This window comes from Crocuta crocuta, unplaced genomic scaffold (assembly GCF_008692635.1).
Source record: "Crocuta crocuta isolate KB4526 unplaced genomic scaffold, BGI_CrCroc_1.0 scaffold494, whole genome shotgun sequence".
NCBI lineage: Eukaryota > Metazoa > Chordata > Mammalia > Carnivora > Hyaenidae > Crocuta > Crocuta crocuta.
The window spans coordinates 320,332-333,396 of NW_027527931.1; the positions used below are offsets into that span (position 1 = coordinate 320,332).

General features: G+C 42.7%; 1 protein-coding gene across 6 annotated transcripts in view; it reads right to left on the reverse strand.

Annotated features, from left to right (window-relative positions):
- Window positions 1–3,262: 3,262 nt before the first annotated feature.
- Window positions 3,263–13,065, reverse strand: part of FCRL3 (Fc receptor like 3) — a 17,380-nt gene continuing 7,577 nt past the window's right edge. For 4 of the 6 annotated variants that reach the window (XM_077751696.1, XM_077751667.1, XM_077751689.1 and 1 more), the window contains 5 exons: window positions 7,230–7,257; window positions 5,932–6,050; window positions 5,422–5,490; window positions 3,800–3,831; window positions 3,263–3,716 (listed from right to left, as the gene is read on the reverse strand). In XM_077751696.1, coding sequence (XP_077607822.1) covers window positions 3,591–3,716; window positions 3,800–3,831; window positions 5,422–5,490; window positions 5,932–6,050; window positions 7,230–7,257 — 374 coding nt within the window. In that variant the 3' untranslated portion in view covers window positions 3,263–3,590. The remainder of the gene's footprint in view (window positions 3,717–3,799; window positions 3,832–5,421; window positions 5,491–5,931; window positions 6,051–7,229; window positions 7,258–13,065) is intronic. The other 2 variants (XM_077751682.1, XM_077751675.1) reach the window with 2 other exon arrangements.

Below are 13,065 nucleotides of genomic sequence, written 5' to 3' on the forward strand. Positions count from 1 at the left end.
AAAAAAATTATTTTGCTTGGTGAATGAAGAGAGGCACAAAAGAGTGTATATCATATGATCCTATTTATGTAAAACTTAAGAAAATACACTTTGATCGACAGTCTTCAGAAGCATCTCGTGATGGCATGAGACAGAGCGAAGGGAAAGAAGTATTCCTTAGGGCAGGAGAAAACTGGGCAGTGATGGAGATGCTTGGGATCACGGTGGTGGTGGTGGTTCGTGGATGTAGGTATCTGTCGAAACATTGAGCTGTATACTTTATTTTTAAAAATTTTTTTGCATTTATTTATTTTTGAGAGACAGAGCACAACTCAGGGAGAGGCAGAGAGAGAATGAGGCACAGAATCCGAAGCAGGCTGACGGCACAGAGCCTGACGCAGGGCTCAAGCCCACAAATCGTGAGATCATGACCTGAGCCAAAGTCCGATGCTTAACCAACTGAGCCACCCAGGTGCCCCTCGAATTGTATTTTAGATATGTGTGATTTATTGTGTATAAATTACTCTTCAAGACATTTGTAAATAAATAAAATCAATATAATGCAAGAAAGAAAATAATGTCTTAAATCTTGATGCCTCAAACATTACCTTCTTGACTAGTTGGACACATGGCTTCCTCTTGGATGTTTTCCCAAATATTCCTGAGAGTCTCCCTGACTGCTCACAGGTACTGTTTGTCCTCAGTTTGATGACCTGGGATAAGGAGTTCTGGAAGCAGGGTTTGTATCTCTTCAGAATTGTTCTGTTCCCCTGCGGTCCCCAGGTCTCGCTGGTATTGCTGATCCTGTTCACCTTGGTGGCTACTTACATGGCGGACGTGCCCTCCCAGAGAGTGACTCTTACCCGCCCCAGGATGCTGCCTTGATGTTCCCTTTTGTCACCACTCTTTTATTTTTTATTTTTTTTTAATTTTTAATGTTTTTTATTTATTTCTAGGAGAGAGAGAGACAGCGTGAGCAGGGGAGGGTCAGAGAGAGAGGGAGTCACAGACTGAAACAGGCTCCAGGCTCTGAGCTGGCAGTCAGCACAGAGCCCGACGCGGGGCTCGAACCCACGAACCGCGAGATCATGACCTAAGCGAAAGTCGGACGCTTAACCGACTAAGCCACCCAGGCGCCCCGTCACCACTCTTTTAGATGGGTTTCCACAGCCAGCACCTCATGGCATGCCCTGCTCTCCCTATACGGCTTTACTCTTCCTGGAGCCCAAATTTGGGAGGTATTCAGAGCAAGATTTAAGCACAGACACAGATTTCACCTGGATTTCTTGTTTTCTTTAAAGGCCAGGCATACATTGTGGATAGCATTTTGTACCTGATGATATGGAAATAAGACATCCAAGTTCCCCTTTCATAATAAAAATACATATTTCCCAGCACTTGGGTGACTCATTTGGTTAAGCGTCTAATTTACACTCAGGTCATAATCTTGCAGTCCGTGAATTTGAGCCCTGTATCAGGCTCTGTGCTGACAGCTCACAGCCTGGAGCCTGCTTCAGATTCTGTGTCTCTCTCTCTCTCTGTCCCTCCCCCACTCACACTCCTTCTCCCTCTCTCTCAAAAATAAATAAACATTAAAAAAATTTTTTAAATGTGTATTTCCTCTTTGCGAAGGATACCACTTTTGTCCCTCAGGATATTAGCTGGCTAGCAATTTCATAAGGCTGAGATTGAAACCCCAGATTGGATTGCATTTTGCTATCTTATCTGTTACACTTCCTGTTGTCTATAAGCTTCTCACACTACAGGGAAAATAATAACATCTGAGATACACTTAAAATTTTTTATTCTTGAGTTAATTTTAAAGGCTTGGAAAGCATCACTGTTTTTTACTTAAAGTTATAAACCAGGTGGGTGTAAAATCAATGCTGTCCATTACTTGTGTCAGTTCAAATACCTCAGTCATCAGTGAATGTGCCAGCTTGCAAAGGCCTACCAGTTTCACGGCTGTGAACAGTTCAGTGTCACCCCAGGTGATACAGGCTAACATCTCCAGCTAGTCCTTACGAATAAAAGTGACTCCAAGTGACTCTGCCCCTTTTCCGGACACTTAAGCACAAATGGAATGCATTTTTGTTGTCGACTTTGGTCTAGAGGTCTCTCTGGTCCAGCAAGAGAGCAGACAAAGAAATGATAATGAGAGAGGCTAATGTCCGGGTGGAGACAAGAGCCCTGAGTAAGGGTCCTTGCTCCGTATTTATTAGGGTCAGGAGGCTTACATCCGTGATGGACGTGCAGAAAGAAACATTAAACAGTAATTATTAATTCACATGTATGAGAGAAAAGGGGTTTCGAAGGTAAGCGGTGTTAGGGGTTAGGGTCAAGACAAATCAACATCGAGGCGCCAAGCAGGCGGCTTTTTGCTGCAGGCACTGTATCTGTTCATCTTAACTTTTCTAGGGACTCAGATGAATGGGGCATGGCACCTCAGGGTTAACAAGCCATCTTTCTTGCGGGCTGACGCGGGGCGCTTTCACCCTGCAGTGGTGGCCTTCTGCCTCTACCTCTTCTCAGACGCTTTCATCCTGTGGAAGCGGCATTCTGCCCTAAGCCTTGTGAAGCGATTGGTGCAAGCTCAGAGAATTCTTAAACGTATCCCCCACACGTTTTCAATGTTTTCTTCAGTGGTGGACACTCAGTGCTTGTTAGGCCCTGGAGGAATTGGTTGGAGCTGGTGGGCAGTGGGAGGGTGTCTCCCGTGGGCCCATGATGGCTGTGCATCCCTGCCTCCTCTGCCGGCTCAGGCCGTGTGGGCACTGGAGGCACCAGGCCTCACCCACTCAGTCGTGAGAGTCGCTGTCTCCACTGGCCTTCCAGGGTTGGTGGTCATGCCTCCAGAGCCTCCAAATAGTGGATGTTGAACAATTAAACAGTGGAATTCAGCTGCTACATGTGTGTGGGGGGGACTTTTGATGTCCTGAGAGAGGAAGAATCTTGAAGACCAGACTCTGTGTGGGTTGGGATGTGTGTCCTATACCTGCATCTATTTTATTCACTAGTATCATCACCATCATCACTATCATCACCATCATCACCATCATCACCATTACCATCATCACCATCATCACCACCATCATCACCATCATCATCACCATCATCACCATTACCACCATTATCACCATCATCACCATTACCATCATCATCACCATCATCACCATCACCATCATCACCATAATCATCATCACCATCACCACCATCACCATCATCACCATCATCACTTACCATCTGTCTATCTAAAAAAAGGAAACAGAATGTTTGGAGCAAATTGTCTATGCAGAGATGGTGTATTGAGAGCTCTTGATCATGCTCAGAGCACATGGCCATGACTGTGCCCTCAGGATCCTGGCTAGACTCATCCTTCCTCCTCTGCTCCACGGGTCCAGGAGGTGAAAGCTCAGGTGTCCCGCCTTCACATGTGTCTCTACTGTGAAAACGTGCAGCATTTACTGAAATGGTGCTCATTCTGTTCCCATACAACACCCAAACTCAGAAATGCAGGAGTGGGATGGACCTCTCATCCAACCTCCCAGATGGAAGGTGAGTGGCTGCAGAGAATGGGGAGAAAGTATCTGTTGGCCGCTCCGGGTATGGGGCTAGTAGCCCAAAGCCAACGACATGCATGGGACATTCTCATAGCAGTCTGCAGCAGCCTCCTGGTTCTGCCCTGCAGGGCCATCTGGGTGTGCCTTCTTCACCTCGGAGTAGATGACTACAGGTTCCTGGTGGAAATCCCACAACCATAAGTACCTAAGGACAGGTGAGGATGAACAGAAGGGAGAGAGAGCCAGAAAAGGAGACCTACCTCAGCCTTCTGCTGTGTCCTTGCTGAATGTGCTGTTGGATGGGAAGTGGAAAGAGAAGTATTAGACTGTGGGTGACAACTTACAACCCACTCACAACACACTTCAGTCTTTCCTCTGCTGCTTGAGGTGCCACTCGCTTGCTGGACTCTCCTCAGCCTCAGACAGGACATCCCTTCCCCACACATGATAAAACCTTCCTCTGCCCCCCAAATGTCCAGAGTGACTTTCCGGGTGATTTCCTTCTTTCTCCATGGCTCATTGCTCTGGCGAAGTGGGTCCCTGCCCCCATTCCAACCCCACTCAGGGCCTCTGTGGTCACACTGATTAGGGGAAGGCAGCATGTGTGGTTCAGTCTGTGCAGGGAAAGTGGAGGAGGCAGGAGAGAGGGTTGGCATGCTAAGACCACACGGCAAATTCCTGGTGAAGATTTTTAGTGAAGCATTAGTAAAACTCAGTTTATGCATTTCTTCTATCCTTCTGAGAGGTCCTCTGGATCTCTTTAATGTATTTATTCAGCCATCAGTGGACAATAACCTTTTTAAATTTTTTTAATGTTTGTTTATTTTTGAGAGAGAGAGAGAGACATAGAATCTGAAGCAGGTGCCAGGCTCTGAGCTATCAGCACAGAGCCCGGCATGAGGCTTGAACTCACTAACTGAGATCATGACGTGAGCCAAAGTCGGACGCTCAACCGACTGAGCCACTCAGGTACCCCAAGCACTGGTAAGCACTACTTAAGCACTGGTAAGTTACAAAGGCAGAGAAATGACTACAAGTTCAGTCCATATACTCAGAGATCCTACACTTTTTAGGGGGGAAATGGGCATGGGAGCAAATGCAATAAGTATTATGGGCACCAAGACTGAGGTACAGACATGACTCTGTTCTTGTCCCAAAGGTTGGACACAGGAAGGCTGGCAGGAGCCACCACAAGTTTCTCAGACATAACTGAACTCATCTTGACATGTGAGCAGGAATCACAAGGTAAACTAGGTGGGGACAAGCACATTCCAGGACAAATAAGATACATGAGCACCAAAGCACACAATAACCCGGTTTGGTCAGGAAAAATGGGAAGGGTCTGCAGGGTTAGAGTAAGAACAGAGCTTCAAGGATGGGGGAGGCAGGGGTCTCGCTTTGAAATGAAGAGTTGCTGAGGCAGTTAATCTAGGCAAGGGTGTGATCAGTCATAGGATCTCAGAGGAATCATGCTAGAAACAGAATATTGGGCAGCTGGAGGAGGAGATTAGGAATAAAGAGACCAGTTAGAAGAATTATGATTGTCTACACCGTAGGTTATGAGCTGCTTACACCAGTAGTTAATGGCCATGCGTCCTTTCAAAAAATATTTGAAGAGGCCCATAGTTTTCTAAGCATTGAACTAGATACTACTGGTATGTTAGTGAAAATGATGGTGTCTGTCCTCAGAGACTTTTTGGGGCCCTGGTGACAGTGCATAAGGGTAGGTGGGAAAGGATTCAGTCACACAACAGCAGCGCGAGAGGACCAGAAGCTGCCTTCCTTCCGTGTCATAGTCATATTTGGGAGATCTGACCAGAGGCCCCCTGTGGATCCCCTCACACACTGCCGCCTCACCTCTACTTGTCGGGAAGGGCCTCACCTGGACATCTTTCTCTGTGCTGGCCACTCTGAATCTTGGAATAAACCAGGTTGTCATCGCCAGGACTCACTGTGAGAGAATAGACCACAGCTAGTTGTAGTCAAGAGCCCACATTCTAGATTCCTCTCAGCCACCAAGTTCATAACCACCTTCTGTCTCAGACACAGTGCACCAGGAATGTCATTTTAAAATTGAATGTGACTCTGAGGTGTCTGGGTGACTCTCTTGGTTAAGTGTCCAACTCTTGATTTCAGCTCAGGTTGTGATCTCATGGCTCATGAGGTTGAGCCCCCATGTCAGGCTCTGGGCTGACAGTGTGGAGCCTGCTTGGAATTCTCTTTCTCCCTCTCTCTCTCTGTGTCTCCCCTCATATTATCTCCCTTTCTTTCTCTTCTAAATTAATACATTAACTTAAAACAAATGGAATATGACTCGGTCATGGGCTGTTGCTCAGTCTTCCTCCCAGCCTGGCGTGTCCCTGGAGCCCTGAGAGCATTAGGAAATCCTCACCGTTGCTGTACATGGGCTGCAGCTCCATTAGGGCTGACGGCTCAGAGTGGGTGGGCCACTGGGGGCCTGTTCGGGAGGGTCCGGACCAGGAAGACTTCTGATACTCATTGGGATTGCTCCTGTGACAGATGGGGAGAGAGAGAGAAGTATTTGTGGATCATACCGAGTCTCAGGGAAGCCAGTGGCTAAGAGGAGCCCAGTGTGTTTCACGTAATAGTATCGTGGCTGCCTGCCCCCAGTCTGCGTGGCTCTCAAGAAAACCCAGAAGGCATGTGATGCCAGATGCAGCCCACAGCAGCCTTACAGAAAAGGTAGACAGAGGCAAGGTCAGAGGGCAAAAGTGCACTGTCTCAAGGTCTTTTTGATACAGTAAACACTTGTAATTGCCTAATTCTTTATTGTTTTCAAAATTTTAAATGCTTAAACACTGATACACAAAGACTTTCGCATTCCCACAGAACTTGACCTTGGCCTTTTTTTAAAAATAGTTTATTGTCAAGTTGGTTTCCATATAACAGCCAGTGCTCATCCCCACAGGTGCTCTCCTCTGTGCCCATCACTCTCCTTCTCCTCCTCCCCACCTCCATCAGCCCTCAGTTTGTTCTCAGTATTCAAGAGTCTCTCATGGTTTGCCTCCCTCCCTCTCTCCCAATATTTTTTCCATTCTTCTCCCCCATGGTCCTCCATTAAGTTCCTCCTAATCCTTCTATACATGCAAACATATGGTATCTGTCCTTCTCTGCCTGACTTATTTCGCTCAGGATAACACCCTCGAGTTCCATCCATGTTGCTACACATGGCCAGCCTTTTTTAAAAGGTCCCTATCAATGTTCCAGCTCATATTACAATAATCTACCTTTCCTATAAGGTACCTCGAAGGCTCTACAAGAAAGAGTTGAGGTATTTTTTTCCCAATTTTATTTCCTTCTGTAAATAATATTGTGAATTGGACACTGATCGCACTCAAAAAGGATTTTCTGAATGAGTGTGTAGTGGAGGAATGAGCAGGGGAAAGAGCGAGGGGCAGATGTGAAAGAGGGTGCCATTAAGGAAATAGAAGATTAACATGGATAGCAAATGACATTGAGTTCTGAGTATATGTAGGTCTAAGTGAGCAGTATCCACAAATACGACTGAAAGTGACTTTCACCAATCCCATTTATGGATTTCATGAGAATTTGAAAAGGTTAATGAGTGGTCCAGTCAAATATTTTTTAATGTGCATAATTCTGTGCCCCTGTCTTGTAGGTATAAACAAATTGCGCAGATGTTGTTGTCACAAGAAGCCGAGACCTCACCTGTGTGCCGCAGGGGCAGCAGCTCCTCCTGAAAAACAAACAAAGGATCACTGATGGCGGGTGAGCTGTAGGTAATGTGCCCTACTTTAGAATGTCCTTTCCCAGAAATCAGATCCATTCTAGATCTCAGCTATGGCAGATCTTAGGGAATGTCTGGCTCCACCCCCGCCCATGTCACGTCACAGATGGGGAAGATGGGATCTTGAAAGGTATTTGCCCAGCATCATAGTGAGTGAAAACAGCATGCACTCTAAGGAGGGATGGCCACGTAGCACAAGGGAGACAGCTTAGTATTTAACTCCAGGTCTAATGGTTCCTCACTTCTTCTCTATCCTATCTGTGGCCCTGGGAGACAGAGCGCGGGAGACAGAGTCCCCACAATATGAATCAATGGGGCTACCACAACAAACTCAGAACTCTGTAACTGTGGCCCTTGCAAACTTAACCACTGTGGGCACATAATGTTTTCTCCACACCCCATCTTTCCTTCTCTTTCACTTGGCTGATTCCAACTTATCTTTCCTCCTCCAGGACTTTCCCTGTCCCCAGCAAGCTGTATGAAGTGACCTAGCTCCACGCATGTAGAACCCTGCAATGTTAGAATCACTGTATTGAATGGCGATTACCCATTTGTATGTTTCCCTCTAACTCTCTCCACCATGAAAGAGTGTGTTACTTGAGGCTACAACTCATCTTAATTATTTTTGTATTCTCAGTGGCTAGAATGTTGAAAATATTCAATAAAGATTTGTTAAACAACTAAACAAGTTGAAGTATGTATTTTGAGGACTAGAAAAAAATGACAAGTTGACAATTTTATAGCAGGTGATTACATGGAAACGTAATCTGTAAGGCGACTGCATCAGCCTTGAAAATACAGCAGTTTTCCATCATCACTGAAATACTGAAATCTGTTTGGCCTGCCCCAACGCAAGACTCCCAATTTCCCATCCCTGACATTTGCCTATTTATCTGTGGCTCTCTATCTGTCTCACTGGGCTCAGAGAACAAGAGTTATTGCCCCAGGTAAACATACTCATGAAAACTGATTGATGTCTGAAAACCCTCAGTTAAACTGGAGGTGTGTGATCCTGGCTCTAGTCTCCCTCCTTAGAGCATTTGCAATTCACATCAGTCAACAGCCCATGTCCTCCCTTGCGGGTAGGTTAGCTAAGTCCCAGGATGCATCTGCAAGTCAGTTTATCTCTTAGTTTGTAACACAGAGAACAGACCCAGAAGGCGGCTATTTACATAACACAAGTTAATATCACTGAAGATATATGGGGCAGGCGCAGTACTAAGCAGTTTGTGTAGATAACACCAAAATGGTAGCTACTATTATACTGACCACAAAGAAAGTGGGGTTTGGAGAGTTTAATTCACCTGCCATATAGCAAGTATTTGGCAAGTAACACTGGAATTTTCATCCAGGCAGCTCAATCCTAGTCTTTACATTTATCATTGCCTTTGGTAACAGGTTGGGTAAACTCAGGCTTAAGGGGCAAGGCTCTTCTCTTTTGGAAAAATTTAAAGGGCTGAGCTCCTCCCTGAGAAGACTGATCAATAAGGAGAAGGAAGACTTTGCTATGAGGGAAGCACAGCCAGTCAGCAAGATTTTAAGATGAGAAAGGCAGATACCCTCTGATTGGTGGACTGTCAGAATTTCTTACTGAGCTTGCTATTGAAAATAACACTTCTTCTAAGAGCTATTGCATGACTCAGTCAGTTGGGCACCTGACTTTAGCTCAGGTCATGATCTTGCACTCCTTGAGTTCAATCACCATGTCGGGCTCTGTGCTAACAGCTCAGAGCCTGGAGCCTGCTTCAGATTCTATGTCTCCCTTTCTCTCTGTCCTTCTCCTGCTTATGCTCTCTCTCTCTCTCTCTCTCTCTCTCTCTCTCTCTCCTTCAAAAGTACATAAACATTAAAAAAAAAACAACACTTCCTCTAGACCTGGAAGTTAGAAACTCTTGGGCTCCTGTCCTCACGGAACACATAAAATGATGGGTGCTAATATTGCCTTCCCTGTGTTGTTTGCTGTTGTATTGACCAAGCAATCTTTTTTCTTTTTGAACACTTTCAACTTCAACAGTAAGGTTTCAGTGTCTGCACTTGTAGTTTGTTACTAATTAATAAGTGCCACCCACATAGGTGATGAGATAGAAAAGGTAGTTTTGAAAGCAGGATGTGTAACCAGCCTTTCCTAAGTCACCATGGTGCAGTGGAGAGAATTTGGAGTCAAGAGCTAGGAAGATCCCCAGGTGAGCCCTAACTTTGATGCTTAATAGATATATGAATTGAAAAGTTGACTTCACTTATGAAATATCCTCATTTTTCATCTCTAATATGGTGATAATAATATTGATTGAATTGAATGTAGTTATTGAACAGTTGGGAGAAGTAGACAAACTATAAAGTTTCATATAATGGGCTCTAAATGAATGACACATTTTATGATGAGCACTATTGGCATTAGTGCTTTTATTCTCTTTATATATTTAAAAAAATGATACATGCACATAATTTCATAGGTTGTGTTATTCAAGAAAATACTAGGTAGCTTTAAAATATCAATCATAAGGGGTGCCTGGGTGACTCAGTTGGTTAAGCGTCCAACTTTGGCTCAGGTCATGGTCTCACAGTTCGTAGGTTTGAGCCCTGTGTCAGGCTCTGTGCTGACAGCTTAGAGCCTGGAGCCTGACTCAAATTCTATATTTCCCTCTCTCTGCCCCTCCCCTGCTCATTCTATCTCTCTGTCTCTCCAAAATAAATAAATGTTGAAAAATTTAAACATCAGTCATAAAATTTTGGTGCCATTTTCATGCAAAGAACTGGATAGAAGCTCATTGATTGACATGAAAAGATGGGTAAAAAGACAATGCTTGACCAGCATCATTAAGAAAACATGTAAACTTGTTCTTTAAACTGAGATCCAAACATTTTATTTGTTTGCTTGCTTGATATTCCATATGAGCCCTAAGAAAGGGAGAACAGAAACATTTGCCCTGACAGAAAAGGAAATGCCATGTTGTGCCAGGCAGAAGTGCAGACAGAAAGTAAAATTTTAGTAATTCCAAAATATAAAGTAAACCTTATAGGCACCCAAGGCATTGAAAAAAAGAGTCCATTAATTCAAAAATCCTTGATCCATGATAAATCATGTAGAGAGGAAAAATGCAGCCACAGGAGAACAAAGAAGGGTGGCAAATTTCTTGTCATAAACAATGCACACAAGAAGACAGTAAAGCAACATCTTTAAAATACTGAAAGAATAAAAAATCTCAACCTATAACTCTATGCCAGCAAAAATGTCTTTCACAAGGAATACAAAACAAAGTCTTCTACAGACATATAAAAGCTGAAATAATTCAGCAGCAGCAGACCCATACTATTAGAAATGTCAAAGGAAATCTCTTAGGCAGAAAGAAAATGATACCAGATGGAAATATGGAGGTACAAAAAGGAATGAAGGGCATCAGAAGTGATAACTACCTGATTAAATATGTAAGATTCTTAAATTATACTTAAGTCTCCTTAACAGGTAAGTGATTGTTTACAAAAATAACAGCAGTGTAGCTAGGAAAGAAGAAATGGAGTATACAATGGTAATATTCTTATACTATATATGAAATGATCCAAGGTCACTTGAAGATAGGCTGTGATAAGTTAGGTATCTATACTATAAACCCTAAAACTACCACTAATGTAAATGAAACAAAGAATTATAAAGTTAATAAGGCAACAAAGGAAAAAATGGAATCATAAAAAATATTTAGTTGTTCTAAAAGAAGGTAGAAAAAAGGGAAAAGGAAACAAAGAACAGGTGGGACAAATAGAAAACAAACAGCAAAATAACAGACTTAGATCTAACCTTATCAACAATCACATTAATGTAAATGGTCTAAACACTTTAGTTAAAAGGTGTAGATTGAAATATTGGATTAAATGGCAAGAATTAATTATATGTTATCTACAAAAAATGCTTTAAATATAAGGACACATATAGGTTAAAAGTAAAAAGATGACTGGAGAAATACTATGTTAATACTACTTACATTAATATCAAAGACTATTTCAGAGTAAATGACACCAACAGGGATAAAGATATTATTTCATAAGGATAAAGTGGTCATTTCATCAAAAATACAAATAATAGAAACACTAATGCACCTAATAAAAGACGTTCCAAATACCTGAAGCAAAGCCTAATAGAATGTAAGAAGAAGTGGATAATCCACAATTATATTTGGCAATTTCAATACTCCTCTCTCAGTAGTTGATAGATCAAGTAGAAAAGCAGTAAGGACGTAGTAGACTTTAGCAACAGTATCAGTCAAATTCACCAACAGACCCTTACTATAATAAATGCAAAAAGAAGTACTTCAGGCAGTGGGGGTGCCTGGGTGGCTCAGCTGGTTGAGCGTTTGACTCTTGATCTTGGCTCAGGTCATGATCTCAAGGTTTGTGAGTTTGAGCCCCTCATTGGGCTCTGTGCTGACAGCATAGAACCTGCTTGGGATTCTGCCTCTCCCTCTCTTGGTCTCTCTCTCTCTGTCTCTCCATCTCTCAAAATGAATAAATTAACAAGGAAAAAAAAAGAAGTACTTCAGGCAGGAAGAAAATGATACCATATGGAAATACAAAAAAATAAAAAATACTAGAAGTGGTAACTCTGTGGGTATTACCTTGACATCAAGTCAAAGGCAGGATAAGAAAATAAAGCTATCAAGCAATATCTTTCATGAACCCAGATGCAAATATTCTTAACAAAATTTTACCAAATCGAATTCAACAAACATGACCAAGTGAAGCTGACTTCAGAAATGCAAGACTGGCTTAACATTCAAAACTTAAAATCCATATCACTTGACTGGAAAAGAAAATCATATGATCATCTCAGTCAATGTAGAAAAATAATTTGACAAGCCTGTTTTCTTTAAAAGCCCTCAGCAAATTACAAATGGTAGGGACTTTCTTAGCCTAATAAAGAGAATCTATAAAGAATCCACAGCTAACATTATCATACTTAACGATGCTTAATGATGAGACTAAATACTTTCCCCTAAGATTAGAAACAAGACAAGTATGTTTGCTGTCACCTACCACTTCTATTCAACATTGTACAGGAGGTTCTAGCCAGCACATTAGTGCATTAAGGCAGAAAAAGAAATAAAAAGAACCCAGATTGGAAAGGAAGGAGTAGAACTACCTTTATTTGCAGATGACAGAATTACCTATGTAGAAAATCTGATGGAATCTATAAAACAGAGACTGGAACATATAAATTTGTTTATAGCAAAGTTGCAGGATACAAGACCAATACACAAAAATCAGTTGTGTTTCTATACAGTAGCAATGATAAGAAACTGAAATTTATTTATTTCGTTCTCAGAGCCTTTATTAGTTTTACCCAAATTTCACATTAGGTGACTGGCATTCAAATATATCTCAGTTTATGGTTGATATCTATGGCTGCTGTCTATTTTTTGTTACAAATGGAAGGAGTTTTCTTGTTTTATTCCTTTGTTCTCAGTAAGCTTTGAGCCAGGGGTGGAATGGTACTTTTCTGATTTTTTTTTTCTAATCATAATCATCACTAGTTTTTTTTTTGTTTTTTTTTTAATATCTTTTTATTTTTATTTCAAGGAGAGAGAGAGACAGCGCGAGCAGGGGAGGGTCAGAGAGAGAGGGAGTGACAGACTCTGAAATAGGCTCCAGGCTCTGAGCTGGCAGTCAGCACAGAGCCCGATGCGGGGCTCGAACTCACGAACCGCGAGATCATGACCTAAGCGAAAGTTGGACGCTCAACCGACTAAGCCACCCAGGCGCCCCGTT